The sequence below is a fragment of the Hemitrygon akajei genome, chromosome 3 (assembly GCF_048418815.1).
Source record: "Hemitrygon akajei chromosome 3, sHemAka1.3, whole genome shotgun sequence".
Lineage (NCBI taxonomy): Eukaryota > Metazoa > Chordata > Chondrichthyes > Myliobatiformes > Dasyatidae > Hemitrygon > Hemitrygon akajei.
In genome coordinates, this window is record NC_133126.1 from 199,346,839 (window position 1) to 199,366,575 (window position 19,737).

General features: G+C 46.6%; 1 protein-coding gene across 7 annotated transcripts in view; it reads left to right on the forward strand.

Moving 5' to 3' along the window:
* The window catches only part of LOC140725785 (choline-phosphate cytidylyltransferase A-like), an 88,678-nt gene that overhangs the window by 26,329 nt on the left and 42,612 nt on the right, over positions 1 to 19,737 (forward strand). For all 7 annotated transcript variants that reach the window (XM_073041692.1, XM_073041690.1, XM_073041691.1 and 4 more), the window contains one exon: positions 11,737 to 11,869. In XM_073041692.1, the coding sequence (XP_072897793.1) occupies positions 11,737 to 11,869 (133 nt within the window). The remainder of the gene's footprint in view (positions 1 to 11,736; positions 11,870 to 19,737) is intronic.

Genomic DNA, 19,737 nt, shown 5'->3' on the forward strand with positions numbered 1-19,737 from the left:
TCCAGAGACGTGCAGCTTAGGGTTAGAAAGTTGTGGGCATGCTATGTTGGCACTGGAAGCAGGGTGCCATTTGCAGGCTGCCTCCCTGATGCAAACAGCACATTTCACTGTACGTTTCAATGACAAATACAGCTAATCTTTTTAGGTTGTTTTCTCTGGAGCGTCAGAGGCTGAGCAGAGATCTGATAGAGGTTTATAAGATTCTGAGAGGCATAGGTAGAGTAGACAGACAGTATCTTTTTCATAGGGTTGAAATGTCTAATACTAAAGGACATATATTTAAGGTAGGGTATTTTCAAAGGAAATGTGAGGGGTAAGTTTATTACACAGAGAGGGGTGGGTGTCTGGAATGCGTTGCCAGGGGTGGTAGTAAAGGCAGATGCATTGAGACCTTTCAGGGACATTTAGACAGGCACAGGAATGTCAGGGAAATGGAAGGATAAGGGCATTGTGTGGGCAGAAAGAATTAGTTTCGCTCCTGTTTTGCACCGCAGACCAATTTAATATTGACAATATTCTTGCGGACCGGCCGACGGTGGGAGGGGTGGGGTGTTAAACACGACTGGAATACAGCGATACTCGAAGGGGGTTCCTTATGTCCAGTCTATTCCGCAATTTAGTTTTCGTGGCTATCACCACTTGCTCCTGACCCACTTGCTCAAGTTTTTTCCGCTCAAAAATCTCAACCGGTTTGTCTTTGAGTGCAGGGTGCTTGGACTCAAGGTACTGAAGCAGTTTTGAGAGCTTCGTTGCCTCATTAGACAGCTTCCGGGCCCGAACTCCAGCCTCCCGCCCGCCTGCCGCCAGACGCCTTGGCCAGGTGCGGCTGGTCATGGGTGGGTGAGAGGACAAGGTCAGGGCCTGAGGTCCCCGTGCCGGGGCCGCGGCGGTTGCAGTCCAGAGAGAATGACCAACCGAGCGAGGATTGCGACAGGATGCGCACCCGGGCTCCTTGTAGGTAGGTAGGATCTATCAGCCAACAAAAGTTTGGCTCGAGGGATGACTTTCAGTAGATCGCGGTGAGGTAGCTGCTCTACTACTTACAAAACCCTGAGACCAAATTAGGTCATCTGTGAATATTTTAGCACCGGGTTCCCCACGAACATTCAGTGTGCTAAACAGGTTTAGAGGCGGCTCCCATCTGTCCGCGCTCCAAGCTAGTAGCAACAGCTCTTCCTGCCGGCTGCCCAAGGCGGCCGTTTACCCAAGGCCAACCAATGATCCCTGGCCCGAGGTTATCACTGCGTTTAGGTGACTGATGACCTCGCGTGCATTCAAGTTCAACAGTGGGCGTGACAGGGAATGAGGAAAGGTGCAGCTGACTCATATTGTTTCATATCAACAAATCATATTGTTTCCTCGTGGCCCAGTAGCACATGCTTTGCGGCCCGGTGGTTGGGGACCACTGGTTTAGCTGGCCATTTGAATACTAATTGGTTCAGCATAATATTGTGGGTGATAGGGCCTGTTCCTGTGCTGGACTGTTGTATATTCTATGTTGAGGTACTGGTTAAACAAGAATTTCCACTCTTGAGATGCCCAACCCTATATGCACACATGTCAAGTTTGCTCAGCAGGAATCCCAGCTATTTTCAGAGTTGCCCTGAGAAATCCTGCCTCAGAACAGAACATCCTAGACCGAAATCAGTATAGATGAAAGTTTATGGTCACATGTACAATGAAAAACTTACTTGTAGCAGCACCATAGGTACATTAAGTCATAGAATATTACAGTGCAGAAACAGGCCTTTTGGCCCATCTAGTCCATGACAAACTATTATTCTTCCATGGACCATAGCCTAACATACCTCTCCGTGCACTTATCCAAATTTCTCTTAAATGTTGGAATCAAACCTGCATGCGCCACTTCTGCTGGCAGCTTGTTCCTCAACTCTGAAGAAGTTCCCCCTCAGATTCCCCTTAAATATTACACCTTTCACCCTTAACCCATGACATTTAGTTCTTGTCTCACCCAATCTCAGTGGAAAAAGCTTGCTTGCATTTACCCTATCTGTACCTCTCATCATTCTGTGCACCTCTGTCAAATCTCCCCCCATTCTCTGATGCTCCAGGGAATAAAGTCCTAACCTATTCAGTCTTTCCCTATAATTCAGCTCCTGGTAAATTTCCTCTGCAGTCTTTCAATCTTATTGACATCGTTATCACCTCGGCAGCATACAACATCGGACAAGCAGCACAAAAAACATAAGTTAAGCATAAATTATACACAATGTTTACCAAAAAAATGCAACGAGAACAGAAAAGAAATCAACTTTAGCACAAAGTGACGAGAGTGGATGTAATGTTGCTAAACTGTGGTGATTAGGCTTTAGCTGGTTGGTTGGAGGAAGTAGCTGTTACTGTGTTTTATTTAGAGATACAGCAGGTAACAGGCCCTTCTGGCCCACCAAACCACATTGCCTAGCAACCCACCTGCTTAACCCTAATCTAGTCACAGGACAATTTACAATAATCTAGTATCCTGCTAACAGGTATGGTGGACTGTGGGAGGAAACTGGAGCACCCATAGGAAACCCACATGCAGATGACAAGAACGTGCAGACTTTCTGACAGGGGATGCTGGAATTGACCGCAAACTCCTCTGCCCTGAGCTGTGATAGCAATGTGCTGATTACTACGCTACCATGGCGCCCTTGCTCCTGAACCTGGTGATGTAGGACTTCAGGTTTACAACTGAGTGGATTTCATTTTACAATTGGGTTGAGAACTTTGTTTTAAATGGTGGAACTTGGTGGGGCTGCAAACCTTGACTTTCTGAAATGCTTTCTAGGTAAGCCATGGCTATTGACTTACAAGTTGGAAGGGTGGTGAGACTAAAATGACCCTTTGTGGGAGATACTGTTATAATTCTCTCTCACAGATAGAGCAGTGATTCATCGACTCAAATTTCCGTAAATCCCTTGAGTCCACTCCTGTCACACGCACAATACATGTGGAGGTGCCTGTCCTTTCAAGATATGACTTGACTATAGAGTCATAGAGAAGTACAGCACAGAAACAGGCCCTTTGGCCCATCATCCATGCTAAAACCATTTAAGCTGCCTATTCCCAATGACCTGTACCAGGACCATAGCCCTCCCTATCCCTGCTATCCCTGTACCTATCCAAACTTCTCTTAAACGTTGAAATTGAGCTTGTATACACCATTTGTGATGGCAGCTCATTCCACATTCTCACGACCCTCTGAGAGAAGAAGGTTCCCCTCACATTCCCCTTAAACTTCTCACATTTCACCCTTAAGCCATGGCCTCTTGTTGTAGTCCCACCCAACCTCAGTGGAAAATGCCTACATGCATTTACCCAGTCTATATCCCTCATAATTTTGTATACCTCTATCAAATCTCCTCGCAATCTTCTCATCCTGAAGAAAACAGTCCTAACCTATTCAATCTTTCCTTATAACTCGGGTCCACCAGACTCGGCAGCATCCTTGTAAATGTTCTCAGCACTCTGCACTTGTTTGCATCTTTCCTGTAGGTAGGTGACCAAAACTGCACACAGTACTCCAAATTAGACCTCACCTATGTCTTACACAACTTCAACATAACATCCCATTTTCTGTATTCAATACATTGGTTTATGAAGGTCAATGTGCAAGAGCTTTCTTTACAACCCCATCTACCTGTGACGCCACTTTTGACAAATTATGGACCTGTATTCCCAGACCCCTTTGTTCTACCACTATCCTCAGTGCCCTACCATTCACTGTGCAAGTCCTACCCTGGTGAATTCTACTGAAGCACAAAACCTCACACATGTCTGCATTAAATTCTATCTGCCATTTTTCAGCCCATTTTGCCAGATGATGTAGATCCTTCTGCAAACCATGGTAGCCTCCCTCACTGTCCACTACACGCCCAATCTTGGTGACATCCACAAATTTGCTGATCCAGTTAACCTCATTATCATCCAGATCATTGATGTAGATGGCAACCAGCAAAGGACCCAGCACCAATCCGTGTGGCACATCACCAGCCACAGGCCTCCAGTCAGAGAGGCAACCCTCTACCACCACTGTCTGGCTTCTCCCTCCAAGCCAAAGTCTAATCCAATTTACTACCTCACACTGAATGCCAAGTGACTAAACTTTCTTGACCAGCCTCCCATGCGGGACCTTGTCAAATGTCCACGTAGACAGTATCCACTGCCTTGCCTTCAACCACTTTCCTGGCAAATTCCTGTATAAGATTGGTTAGACATGACCTGTCATGCATGAAGCCATGCTGACTATCCCTTATCAGTCCCTGTCTATCCAAATGCTTATACACTCGGTCTCTCAGAATACCATCCAATAACTTTCCCACAACTGATGTCAGATCCACTGGCCTTTAATTTCCTGGTTTCTGTTTGGAGCCTTTTTTAAACAGCAGAACAACATTGGCTATCCTCTGGTGCCTCGACTGTTGCTAAGGATGTTTTAAATTTCTCTGCTAGGACCCAGGCAATTTCTGCACTTGACTCCTGTAGGGACTGGAGGAATACTGTGTCAGGCCCTGGGGATTTATCTACCCTGATGACCACACTGCTTTCCATTTAATTTTGTCTCTAGTTAGATTAGATTAGCTTTATTTGTCCCAATGCATTGAAACATGCAGTGAATGGCGATATTTGCATCAAATCAAATCAGCAAGGACTGTGCTGGGCAGCCTGCAAGTGTCGTTACGCTTCTGGCTCAAACCCTAACCAGCATCTCTCAGGAATGCGGGATGAAACCGGAACTTCCTGAAGAAACAATGTAGTCACGGGCAGATCATACAAACTCCTTATAATCAGTGACGGAATTGAACCCAATTTCCTGGCACTGTGATAGTGTTACACTAATTGCTATGCTATTGTGCCCGCCCCCCAATGTATGCTGGGCTCACCTGTAGACTGTGCGTCCAAGTGTGTGTTCTTGTCCTTGCATCTGTGTGGATGACTAAAACCATGCCAAACTCCTAAAGGTGCACAATGGAGAGAATCCTGATGGGTTGCATCACTGTCTGGTATGAAACACCATGCTGAAGGATGCCAGGGTTTGAAAATCTGACATAAAGTGCTGGTTACAGCCCAGTCCATCGCAGGAAAAGCCCTCCCCACTATTGAGCACATCTACACAGAGTGCTGTCACGAGAAAGCAGCATCCATTGTCAAGGACCCCCATCATCAACACCATGCTCTCTTCAAGAAGGAGGTAGAGAAGCCTTAAGTTCAGGAACAGTTATTACCCCTCAACCATCAGGCCCCTGAACCAACATGGAGAACTTCACTCACCTCAACACTGAACTGATTCCCCAAACTATGGACTCACTTTCAAGGATTCTACCACTCATGTTCTCAGTATTATTTACTTACTTATTTATTCATGTTTTATTAATAGTTTTTTTGTATTTGCAGTTTGTCTTTTACACATTGGCTGTTTGTCAGTCTTTGTGTGTAGTTTTTTTTATTGATTCTATTGTTTTTGTTCTACTGTGAATGCTCACAAGAAAATGAATCTTGGGGTAGTCTGTGGTGACAGAAATGTACTTCAATAATAAATTTGCTTCGAATTTTAAACGATTTGAGTATGACACCGGATCTGAAATTTGTGAGATCAAGACGGCACTGAGCTATGATGTCCTTTGAGGTCATGACTCAGCCATTGTTGCTTGGTTTAAGTTTGTAGGGATGATTTTGGGGACAGTGAGGGCAGTTAGGGATCAGGTTAGGGTTTAGGGACAGAGAGGAGGGAGAGTTAGAGGTCAGGGGCAGTAAATGAAGAGTTAGGGGTACAAGCAGGAGGTCGGAGTCCATGTCAGAACATTCTAGGGTTGAAGGTTAGCTATCCCTGATGATGGAATGCAGATCAGCAGATAAAGACCAGTGAACCCCATGGTCAAGGACTGAGGTCACATGTCTGTGCGGTCAGGTCTGGATGCCAGACTCCAGCGATCTCCAAGGATGGAAGTCGATTGATGGGCTCTGAGGATGATGATGTGCGATCCCTGTGTTCAAGGACCACAGTTGATGGGCGCTGATGATGAAGTCAATGAGTCCTGGCTCGATGGTCAAAGATAGAAGTGCTAAGTAGATTCATTACCAAGGTACAAAGGTGTCATCATATACGAACCTGAGATTCATTTTCTTGCAGGCTTTCACAGTAAATACAGGAAACACAATAGAATCAATGAAAAACCACACCCAGCAAAATGGACAAACAACCACTGTGCAAAAGACAACAAAATGTGCAAATACAAAAAGGAAAAATAAATAATTAGGGTAAATAAATAATCAATAAATATTGAGGACATGAGATGAAGAGTCCTTGAAGGTGAGTCTGTAGATTGTGGGGCGAGTGAAGTTATCCCCTCTGGTTCAAGAGGCTGATGGAACATAAATGTTCCTGGACATGGTGGCGTGGGTCCTGAGGCTCCTGTGTCTCCTTCCTGATGGCAGAAGGAGCGAGAAGTGAGCATGGCCTGGATCTTCGGGGTCTTTGATGATGGATGCTGTTTTCCTGTGACGGTGCTGCATGTAAATGTGCTGAATGGTGGGGAGGACTTTACCCATGATGGAGTGGGCCGTTTCCACTATTCTTTTGTAGGCTTTCCTGTTTCAAAGGTATTGGTGTTCCCTTACCAGGCTGTGATGCAACCAGTCAATATACTCTCCACTACACATCTATAGAAGCTTGTGAAAGTTTTAGGTGATATGCTGAATCTTCGCAAACTCCTGAAGAAGTAGAGGCACTGTTGTGCTTTCTTTGTAATGGCAGTTATATGCTGGGCCCAGGACGGATCCTCTGAAATGATAGCACCGAGGAGTTTGGTTAGCAGTTCAAGAAGTTCAAGGTCAGCATGTACAGGGCTGAGGTCTGGAGGTTGGAGGCCTGAAGGAGGCTGGTCCTGGGGTGGGAGGCCTGCGGTTGGTGTATCCTGGCTTCGTGGAGAAAGAAAGGATTTGTTTTTCTGTGTTGTTGCATTTTTTGCAGCATGTTGTTTAAATATTGCAGCTGTGTTATGTTGGCAGGAAGCTTGGCCTAACGTACGGGCTGCCCCCACCACATCTTTGACTGTGTTGGTTGTTGACACAAACAACGCACTTCACTGTATCTTTTGATGTACACGTGACTAATAATCCTGAAATTTAACCTTGAATCTTTATAGCCTTATTCTCAAACCTGTTGCTTCAGTTTAGTTTCAAGATTCAGCAGAGTCCAATGTAATTTCCAGTACACGTGTCAGGAGAACAAAATAATTGTTACTCCAGATCTGATGCAGCACAAAAAACTCAACAAATATAAATACACAAGAAAGCTGACACACATAGATTGATTGTATGTGCATAGAGTGACACTAGGCAAAGGAGTGCCTCTACATAAGGTGACTAACAGGAAATGATAACGTTGTGCTGGGTGGGAGTGTGAAGTGGTGGGTTAGTGGGTGGAGTTGTTGATCAGCCTCACTGCTTGGGGAAGTAGCTGTTTTTGAGTCTGGTGGTCCTGGCGTGGATACTGTGTAGCCTCCTCGCTAATGCGAGTGGGACAAACAGTCCATGAGCTGGGTGGGTGGGGTTCTTCATGATGTTACTGGGCCTTTTCCAGCCCCTTTCTGTATATACATCCTTGATGGCAGGTAGGCATGTGCCAGTGGTAGAAACATAGAAAACCTACAGCACAATACAGGCCCTTCGGCCCACACAGCAGTGCCAACATGTCCTCACCTTAGAAATTACTAGGGTTACCCATAACCCTCTATTTTTCTAAGCTCCATGTACCTATCCAGGAGTCTCTTAAAATACCCTATTGTATCTGCCTCCACCAGCGTCGCTGGCAGCCCATTCCTTGCACTCACCACTCTCTGCGTAAAAAACTTACCCCTGACTTCTCCTCTGTACCTACTTCTAAGCACCTTAAAACTGTGCCCTCTTATGCTAGCCATTTCAGCCCTGGGAAAAAGCCTCTGACTATCCACACTTATTATCTTATACACCTCTATCAGGTCACCTCTCATCCTCTGTTGCTCCAAGGAGAAAAGGCAGAGTTCACTCAACCTATTCTCAGAAGGCATGCTCTCCAATCCAGGCAACATCCTTGTAAATCTCCTCTGTACCCTTTCTATGGCTTCCACATCCTCCCTGTAGCGAGGCAACCAGAACTGAGCACAGTACTCCAAGTGGGGTCTGACCAGGGTCTTATATAGCTGCAACATTACCTCTCAGCTCTTAAACTCAATCGCACTGATTGATGAAGGCCAATGCACCGTATGCCTTCTTAACCACAGAGTCAACCTGCACAGCAGCTTTGAGCGTCCTATGGACTCAGATCCCAAGATCCTTCTGATCCTCCACACTGCCAAGAATCTTACCATTAATACTAAATTCTGCCATCATATTTGACCTACCAAAATGAACCACTTCACACTTATCTGGGTTGAACTCCATCTGCCACTTCTCAGCCCAGTTTTGCATCCTATCAATGTCCTGCTGTAACCTCTGACAGACCCTCCACACTATCCACAACACCCCCAATCTTTGTGTCATCAGCAAATTTCCTAACCCATCCCTCCACTTCCTCATCCAGGTCATTTATTTAAAAAATCACAAAGAGTAGGGATCCCAGAACAGATCCCTGAGGCACTGCACTGATGACCGACCTCCATGCAGAATATGACCCGTCTACAGCCACTCTTTGCCTTCTGTGGGCAAGCCAGTTCTGGATCCACAAAGCAATGTCCCCTTGGATCCCATGCCTCCTTACTTTCTCAATAAGCCTTGCATAGGGTACCTTATCAAATACCTTGCTGAAATCAATATAAGACCATAAGACCATATGCACTTCATCTACTCCTCTACCCTCATCAATGTGTTTAGTAATATCCTCAAAAAATTCAATCAGGCTTGTAAGTCATGACCTGCCTTTGACAAAGCCATGCTGACTATTCCTAATTATATTATGCCTCTCCAAATGTTCATAAGTCCTGCTCAGGATCTTCTCCATCAACTTACCAACCACTAAAGTAAGATTCAATGGTCTATAATTTCCTGGGTTATCTCTACTCCCTTTCTTGAATAAGGGAACAATATCTGAACCCTCCTGTCCTCCTGAACCTCTCCTGTTCCCATTGATGATGCAAAGATCGTCACCGGAGGCTCAGCAATCTCCTCCCTTGCCTCCCACAGTCGCCTGGGGAACATCTTGTCCGGTTCTGGCCACTTATCCAACTTGGTGCTTTCCAAAAGCACTAGCACATCCTCTTTCTTAATATCTACATGCTCAAGCTTTTCAGTCCACTGCATGTCATCCCTACAATCGCCAAGATCCTTTTCCGTAGTGAATACTGAAGCAAAGTATTCAGTAAGTACCTCTGCTATCTCCTCCGGTTCCATACACACTTTTCCACTGTCACGCTTGATTGGTCCTATTCTCTCACGTCTTATCCTCTTGTGCTTCACATACTTGTAGAATGCCTTGGGGTTTTCCTTAATCCTGCTCGCCAAGGCCATCTCATGGCCCCATCTGCCTCTCCTAATTTCATTCTTAAGCTCCTTCCTGCTAGCCTTATAATATTCTAGATCTCTATCATTACCTAGTTTTTTGAACCTTTCGTAAGCTTTTCTGTTCTTCTTGACTAAATTTATTACAGCCTTTGTACACCACGGTTCCTGTACCCTGCCATTCTTTCCCTCTCATTGGAACGTACCTATGCAAAACTTCACGCAAATATCCCCTGAACATTTGCCACATTTCTTCTGTACATTTTCCTGAGAACATCTGTTTCCAATTTATGCTTCCAAGTTCCTGCCTCATAGTTCCTTTTACTCCAATTAAACACTTTCCTGACCTGTCTGTTCCTATCCCTTAAAGGAGATCTTGAAAGTGCTTTCCCACTGAGAGATCTGACACCTGACCAGGTTCATTTCCCAATACCAAATCAAGTACAGCCTCTCCTCTTGTAGGCTTATTTACATATTATGTCAAAAAACCTTCCTGAACAAACCTAACAAACTCCACCCCATCTAAACCCCTTGCTCTGGGGAGATGCCAATCGATAGTTGGGAAATTAAAATCGCCCACCACAACAAACCTGTTATTATTACTCCTTTCCAGAATCTGTCTCCCTGTCTGCTCCTTGATGTCCCTGTTACTATTGGGTGGTCTATAAAAAACACTCAGTAGAGTTATTGACCCCTTCCTGTGCCTAACTTCCACCCACATAGACCTATGTAGACAACCCCTCTATGACTTCCTCCTTTTCTGTAACTGTGACACTATCCCTGAACACAGTGCCAGGCCCCCACCTCTTTTGCCTCTCTCCCTGTCCTTTCTGAAACATCTAAATCCTGGCACTCGAAGTAGCCATTCCTGCCCGAGCCATCCACGTCTCTGTAATGGCCACAACATCATAGCTCCACGTACTGATCCAGGCTTTAAGCTTATCCGCTTTATTCATAATACTCCTTGCATTAAAATAGACACATCTCAAACCATCAGTCTGAGCGCATCCCTTCTGTATCACCTGCCTATTCTCCCTCTCGCACTGTCTACAAGCTTTCTCTATTTGTGAGCCAACTGCCTCTTCCTCTGTCTCTTCAGTTCGGTTCCCACCCCCCAGCACTTCTAGTTTAAACTCACTCTAATAGCCTTCGTAAACCTCCCTGCCAGGATATTGGTCCTCCTGGGATTCAAGTGCAACCTGTTCTCTTTGTACAGGTCACACCTGCCCCAAAAGAGGTCCCAATGATCCAGAAATCTGAATCCCTGCTCCCTGCTCCAATCCCTCAGCCACACATTTATCCTCCACCTCATCTTATTCCTGTGCTCACTGTCATGTGGCACAGGCAGTAATCCCAAGATTACGACCTTGTGGTGTTTTGACTATGTGTTTTAAAGCCTTCCTGTCTGCCACAGTGCAATTACCATGCTGTAATGCAGTGTGTTAGGATGCTGCCACTACTGCACATCTGTAGAAGGGTGCAAGTACATATGTGCATAGTCCAGCTCGCTTCAGCCTCATCAGAAACTAGAGGCGTTGGTGAGCTTTCCTGATTGTGTAGGATCTGTTCTGGGACCACGAGAGATTGTGTGCGATGTGCACTCCCAGGACTTTGATTCTGCTCAGTTTCCACTGCTATGCTGCTGTTGTAAAGAGGGTTGTAAGTCGTGTCAATTCTGAATTTGATAACCACCACCTTTGTGCCATTGCTGAACTTGACAATGTGATTACTTGGGTGTTTGGCCATACAGTCATTGGGTGAGCAGCTGTACAGCAATGGGCACAACACACAGCCCTGGGAGGCACCTGTGTTGAGGAGCAGTTGTACTTCCTGACTATCTGAGATCTATCGAATAGTCCAACACCCAGTTGCACAGTGGTGTATTTAGACTGACGAGTGGAGTTTGTTCACCGACGTCTGTGGGACAATAGTGTTGAATGCCAAACTGAACCCAGAACAGAAAGAGCATTCTGACACAAGTGTCCTTGTTTTCTCAGTGTGTCAGGGCCAGATGTATGGCAAATGCTGTGGCAGGCCATAAAGCGGTTCTGACAGCAAGCATATCGGTGAGTGTCCAGTGTGGCAGGAATGGAGCTTTTGACTTGTGCCATTATCAAAGTGCATCATGATGACTGGCGTCAGTGCCACTGGGCAGTAGTTGTTTAGTTCTGAAGTTCTAGAGTTCTTTTGTACAGTCCAAAGAGTTTGTTGGCTCTTTGCTTTCTGATGTAGACGTCCATTTGTTCTTTCTCTCTTTAGCCCGCTGCGGACGCCAGATGAGATGGAGATGCCGGTTGCTGCCAGACTGAACTCCAGAAAGAGGAGGCAGGACGGATCAGGTCCCAATGGCACCACCAACGATGACCCCATCCCATTGAAAATCCCGCGACCGGTGAGTGAATCGGGTAGCTTGTGCCGTTGTTTCAGTGGCGAGACAGCTCGGTTGTTGCGCGGTCCAGGGTCGACTGTTTCAGCCGTCCGGGGAGGGGACTCTGGGTTGGGGGCTGTCCCCTCTTGTCACTGCTGCTCTCCAGTGTACCCTCAGTGGTTGTGTTTGTCTGTGGCTGCACTAGCGCGAGATGATCGGACGGTTGCGGGCTTGTTCTTGCAGAAACGTGGCGCCAGCACAACATCCCGTGAACCATCAACTTAAAGGCCTTGACACACAGGGATGGGCTATCTGTTTTCTGTTTTAATGTACGTTTTATTGTTATCCTATGTGCCATAATGGCATCATAGTACCATAACGGTTAGCGCAACGCTATTGCAGCTCGAGGCGTTGGAGATCAAGGTTCAATCTCAGCGTACTCTGTAAAGAGTTCGTACATCCTCCCCATGGAATGCTTGGGATTCCCCCGAGTGCTGCAGTGTCCACCCCCAGTCCAAAGGGTTAATAGATTAATTGATCATTGTAATTGTCCCATGATTAGACTAGGGTTAAGTCAGGTTTTCCGTTTTGTATCTCTAAATGGATAGATAGATAGACAGAAAGAAAACAACTGTGGCTTGTGCTGTGTGAGACTGTCATCACCAAGTTCTGCAGCTTGGCCTTGAGGAATGCTGTTTCGTTGGGCTGTATTCATGTGTATGGTTGAATGACAATTAAACTTGAATTTCAACTTATGAAGTGGGATATTCTCTAGGCCAGGGGTCACCAACCGTTTTTACACCGCGGACCGGTTTAATATTGACAATATTCTTCCAGACCGGCCGACGGGGTTGGGGGGGGGTGTTAATATCGTCGGGAATATATGTGATAAGTCAACTATAAGTCACTTATAAGTGGCTAATACACTCAATTTCGTTTCTAAAATGGTTTATCTAACGAATTTAATATTAAACACACAGCGCATATTTTCCTTACATGAATATAGTGATAGTCAATTATAACTCACTTATAAGTCAATAGCATCATAACATTTTAAGTAACGTTTGGATATTAAACACACAGCGCATAATTTCCTCATATGAACATATAAAATCATTGCAACACACCAGTGAGAGCACAAGCTCAGGGCCGGAGGTCCCCGTACCGGGGCCGCGGCGGTCGCAGTCCGGAGAGAGCGACCAATCGAGTGAGGAGTGCAACAGGACGCGTACCTGCCCCCCTTGTAGGATCTATTGACCGACAAAAGTTTGGCTTGAGGGATGACTTTCAGTAGATCGCAGTGAGGTAGCTGCTCTACTATTTACGAAACCCTGAGCCCGAATTAGGTTGTCTGCGAATATTTTAGCACCGGGTTCCCCACGAACATTCGGTGTGCTAAACAGGTTTAGAGGCGGCGCCCATCTGTCCATGCTCCAAGCCAGTATCAACGGCACTTCTCGCAAGCCGCGCGAGGTGGCCAGTTACCCGAGGCCAACCAGTTATCCCTGGCGCGAGGGTATCACTGCGTTTAGGCGACTGATGACCTTGCGTGGGTTCAAGTTCAACAGTGGGCGTGACAGGGAATGAGGAAAGGTGCAGTTGACTCATATTGTTTCATATTGACAAATCATATCGTTCCCTCGCGGCCCGGTAGCACATGCTTTGCGGTCCGCGGCCCGGTGGTTGGGTACCACTGCACTAGGCAACTGAGATTACAGCTCCTCTCACTCAGGTCCAGCCACTTGGCGGAACTGCTCCTTGCCAGTGTTCCCACTCCACACGATTCTTCTCGCACCCTTCACAATCTCTCTCCACCTTCTGTCCCTTGACTGGTCCCATTGAAGGGTCTTAGCTCAAAACATCAATGCTGCATGACCTGCTGAGTTCCTCCAACATTTAGCGTGTTTTGCTCTGGATTGCCAGCATCAGCAAAATCTCTTGTGTTTACTATTCCCTCCATGACCTGGTCCTCATCTTCCTTCGGTACCTCTCTCCCATGCTTCACTCTCCTCCTGCATAAGATTCCTTCTTCCTTTACCTCTTCCATCTATCACTTTCCAGCTTCTTACTTCATTGCCTCTCTTCCCTTCACCTGGTCTCACCTATCACTTGAGCTCCTTGCCATTCCCATCGTCCTATTCTGGCTTCTTCTCCTTTCCTTTCCAGTCTGAAATGTTAACTGTTTATTCCCCTCCATAGATGATGCTTGACCTGTTGAGTTCCCCCAGCATTTGCGTGTGTTCCAAGTGGTTTCCCCTTAACCCCCCAACATTTCACAAATAACCTTCCTTATTGTAAAAGTGTCCCATTCATTGCATTCTTCTGACATCCGTTTAGAACTATTAGTGACAATTTTAACATCGACTGGGCTGAAAGATGGGAGATGGAGTTTAATGCTGATAAGTGTGAGGTGCTACATTTTGGTAGGAATAATCCAAATAGGACATACATGGTAAATGGTAGGGCATTGAGGAATGCAGTAGAACAGAGTGATCTAGGAATAATGGTGCATAGTTCCCTGAAGGTGGAATCTCATGTGGATAGGTTGGTGAAGAAAGCTTTTAGCATGCTGGCCTTTATAAATCAGAGCATTGAGCATAGGAGTTGGGATGTAATGTTAAAATTGTACAAGGTATTGGTGAGGCCAAATTTGGAGTATTGTGTACAGTTCTGGTCACCGAATTATGGGAAAGATGTCAACAAAATAGAGAGTACAGAGGAGATTTACTAGAATGTTACTTGGTTTTCAGCATCTAAGTTACAGAGAAAGGTTGAACAAGTTAGGTCTTTATTCTTTGGAGCATAGAAGGTTGAGGGAGGACTTGACAGAGGTATTTAAAATTATGAGGGGGATAGATAGAGTTGATGTGGATAGGCTTTTTCCATTGAGAGTAGGGGAGATTCAAACAAGAGGACGTGAGTTGAGAATTAAGGGGCAAAAGTTTCGGGGTAACACGAGGGGGAAGTTCTTTACTCAGAGAGTGGTAGCTGTGTGGAACGGGTTTCCAGTAGAAGTGGTAGAGGCAGGTTCGATATTGTCATTTAAAAAGGAATTGGATAGGTATATGGACAGGAAAGGAATGGAGGGTTATGGGCTGAGTGCAGGTCGGTGGGACTAGGTGAGAGTAAGCATTCGGCACGGACTAGAAGGGCCGAGATGGCCTGTTTCCGTGCGGTAATTGTTATATGGTTATATGGACTACATACTGTGGCTAATTTATTGGGAAGCTTCTATACCTAATAAAGTGGCCACTGAGTGCATGTTCGTGGTCTGCTGCTGTAGCCCATCCACTTCAAGATTCAATGTGTTGACCATTCAGAGATGCTCTTCTGCACACCACTGTTGTAATGTTATTTGTTACTATTGCCTTCTTGTCAGCTTGAACCAATCTGACCGTTCTCTGAACTCTCTCATTAACAAGGTACAGAACTGCTGCTCACTGATGTTTGTTTTTTGTTTTCCACACCATTCTCTGTAAACTCTAGAGACTGTTGTGTGTGAAAATCCCAGGAGATCAACAGATTCTGAGATACTCAAACCCTCTCTGGCACCAAAAACCATTCCATGGCGAAAGTGACATAGATCACATTTCTTCCCCATTCTGATGTTTGGTCTGAACAACATCTGAACCTCTTGACTATGTCTGCATGCTTTTATACATTGAGTTGCTGCCACACGATTGGGTGATTATAATCCCGTGCTGCCTGTAAGGAGTTTGTACACTCACCTCGTGACTGCGTGGGCTTCCTCAGGGTGCTCCGGTTTCCTCCCACAGTCCAAAGACATTCCAGCTGGGAGGGTAATTGGTCTTTGTGTAGTGTCCCATGATTAGGCCCAGATTAAATTGGCGGATTCCTGGGCAGTGCAGCTTGAAGGGCAGGAAGTGACCGTTCCGTGCTATCTCAATAAATAAATAACACTGCTTGCACGAACATGTATTTAATAAAATGAGCACTGAGTGTGAACCTCTGATATAGGACAGAGAACAACAGCACAGTCCATACACCTTGGCCCACAATGTTGTGCTTCCCTTTTAAACTACTCCAAGTTCAATCTAATCCTTCCCTCCCACATTACCCTCAATTTTTCTGTCATCCATATGCATTTAAGAGTCTCTCAAATGTCCTTAATTAATGTATCTGCCTCTAACACCACCTCTGGCAATGTGTTTGATGTACCCACCACGGTCATAGAGTCTTAGAGCACGACACTGAAACAGGCTGTTCAGCCCATCTAGTTTGTGTCAAACTATTAATCTGCCTAATTCCCTTGATCTGCACCCCAGACCATACCCCTCCCATCCATGTACTGATCCAAACTTTTCTTAAATGTTGAAATTGAACCCGCATCCACCACTTCCACTGGCAGCTTGTTCCACACTCTCACCCTCTGAGGGCAGCTCGTTCCACACTCTCACCCTCTGAGGGCAGCTCGTTCCACACTCTCACCCTCTGAGTGAAGCTCATTCCACACTCTCACTGCCCTCTGAGTGAAGCTCGTTCCACACTCTCACCGCCCTCTGAGTGAAGCTCGTTCCACACTCTCCCCACCCTCTGAGTGAAGCTCGTTCCACACTCTCACCCTCTGAGTGAAGCTCGTTCCACACTCTCACCACCCTCTGAGGGCAGCTCGTTCCACACTCTCACCCTCTGAGTGAAGCTCGTTCCACACCCTCCCCACCCTCTGAGTGAAGCTCGTTCCACACTCTCACCCTCTGAGTGAAGCTCGCTCCACACTCTCACCACCCTCTGAGGGCAGCTCGTTCCACACTCTCACCCTCTGAGTGAAGCTCGTTCCACACTCTCACCCTCTGAGGGCAGCTCATTCCACACTCTCACCCTCTGAGTGAAGCTCATTCCACACTCTCACCCTCTGAGGGCAGCTCGTTCCACACTCTCACCCTCTGAGGGCAGCTCGTTCCACACTCTCCCCACCCTCTGAGTGAAGCTCGTTCCACACTCTCCCCTCCCTCTGAGTGAAGCTCTTTCCACACTCTCCCCACCCTCTGAGTGGAGCTCGCTCCACACTCTCACCACCCTCTGAGTGAAGCTCGTTCCACACTCTCACCCTCTGAGTGAAGCTCGTTCCACTCTCTCACCACCCTCTGAGTGAAGCTCGTTCCACACTCTCACCCTCTGAGTGAAGCTCGTTCCACACTCTCACCACCCTCTGAGTGAAGCTCGTTCCACACTCTCACCCTCTGAGTGAAGCTCGTTCCACACTCTCACCACCCTCTGAGTGAAGCTCGTTCCACACTCTCACCCTCTGAGTGAAGCTCGTTCCACACTCTCACCACCCTCTGAGTGAAGCTCGTTCCACACTCTCACCACCCTCTGAGTGAAGCTCGTTCCACACTCTCACCCTCTGAGTGAAACTCGTTCCACACTCTCACCACCCTCTGAGTGAAGCTCGTTCCACACTCTCACCCTCTGAGTGAAGCTCGTTCCACACTCTCACCACCCTCTGAGTGAAGCTCGTTCCACACTCTCACCCTCTGAGTGAAACTCGTTCCACACTCTCACCACCCTCTGAGTGAAGCTCGTTCCACACTCTCACCCTCTGAGTGAAGCTCGTTCCACACTCTCACCACCCTCTGAGTGAAGCTCGTTCCACACTCTCACCCTCTGAGTGAAGCTCGTTCCACACTCTCACCGCCCTCTGAGGGCAGCTCGTTCCACACTCTCACCGCCCTCTGAGTGAAGCTCGTTCCACACTCTCACCCTCTGAGTGAAACTCGTTCCACACTCTCACCACCCTCTGACTGAAGCTCGTTCCACACTCTCACCCCGCCCTCTGAGGGCAGCTCATTCCACACTCTCACCGCCCTCTGAGGGCAGCTCGTTCCACACTCTCACCCTCTGAGTGAAGCTCGTTCCACACTCTCACCGCCCTCTGAGGGCAGCTCGTTCCACACTCTCACCCTCTGAGTGAAGCTCGTTCCACACTCTCACCACCCTCTGAGTGAAGCTCACTCCACACTCTCACCCTCTGAGTGAAGCTCGTTCCACACTCTCACCGCCCTCTGAGGGCAGCTCGTTCCACACTCTCACCCTCTGAGTGAAGCTCGTTCCACACTCTCACCCTCTGAGTGAAGCTCGTTCCACACTCTTACCACCCTCTGAGTGAAGCTCGCTCCACACTCTCACCACCCTCTGAGGGCAGCTCGTTCCACACTCTCACCCTCTGAGTGAAGCTCGTTCCACACTCTCACCCTCTGAGTGAAGCTCGTTCCACACTCTCACCCTCTGAGTGAAGTTCCCCTTCAGCACAGTTGCAGATTAGCAAGTATGATGTAGGCATCACTGAATCATGGCTGGAAGATTATAGCTGGGAGCTTAATGTCCAAGGTCACACATTGTAATGAAAGGATAGGCAGGAAGGCAGAGGGGGCAGAGGCATTGCTCTGTTGGTAATGTTACGAACTGTAACAATTTAGAAACGAACCAACAGCAATAGAGTTCACACTTGGAGTCTGGTTTTGATGTTAAAGCCACTATCTTTATTAGTATCTACTTGTAATATAGCAACTTAACCAAGATAAACAAAAGTTAACAGTGTTATGTGTATGTGTGTGTAAACTATTGAACTCGGGGGAATGAGGCTCAGAGTCTTGAGATGGGAAAGCATGAAAGTTCAGTTCATCCACGGGATAAATGATGGGAGAGAGATATTTGTAATCCAGGGTAAAATGTAGAGAGAAGGCAATTAATTCAAATTCCACAGGTTCCACGATGGTAATCAATAAATATCAGTTGTCAATGATCCTCCATCGAGCCGTTCCAAATCCACATACGAATTACCACCAGAGTGATCTGTCACAGGGATGTCGTCTTCAAGGGGTTACCACATTACATATCCAGGCAAGGGTTAACTTTGAGTGGCCCCACAGGACATTCCTAAATCCACTCCTATGGATTATACAAAGTGACAGCCACACACTCAATGTGCACTGGATGGATAATCACCCCACCCTTGTGGGTATGGCAGCGTTCCAAATTCCCAGCTTCGACAAGCTGGAGCTGCTACCCTTTCCAGGTTCACTCCTCCCTCCCTCTCTCTCCTTCTGACTGTGACGGTCTGTGTCCTTGTTTTAAAGGTAAACAAGCTGCGAGTCAGTCAGTGAACAACATCCTAGCCCTGCCTCACTGAAGCACTCTCTTAAAGTGACAGTCCACAGTAAACAAAACCTGCGGGTTCATAACAGTTAAAAGTGAAATCCAGTCATTACAAAGAGGTGACATAGGGTCAGAAGGTATTGAATCATTGTGGAGAGAGTAAGGAACGGCAAGGGTAAAAAGACCCTGATGGAAGTTGTATACAGACCCTCAAACAGAAGCAAGGATGTGGCCTACAAATTACAATAGGAGATAGAAAATGGATGTCAAGGGGGCCATGTTACAGTAGTCATTGGGGATTTCAATATGCCGGTGGATTGGGAAAATCAGGTTGGTGCTGGATCCCAAGAGAGGAAGTTTCTAGCATGCATACGAGATGGCTCTTTACAGCAGCTCATGGTTGAACCCACTAGAGAATCAGCTGTTCTGGATTGGGTGTTGTGCAATGACCCAAAATCAATTAGAGAACTTAAAGTAAAAGAAACATTAGGGTCAAATGATCATAATATCGAATTCACCCTGAAATTTGAGAAGGAGAAGCTAAGGTCAGATGTATCAGTATGAGAGTAGAGTAAAGGGAATTACAGAGGCATGAGAGAGGAGCTGGCTAGAATTGATTGGAAAAGAACACTGGCAGGGATGATGGCAGAGCAGCAATGGCTGGAATATCTGGAAGCAATTCGGAAGTTACAGGGTATCTGCAAAGAGGAAGAAGTATTCTAAAGGAAAGATAATACAACCATGGCTAACAAGAGAAGTGAAAGCTAACAAAGAGA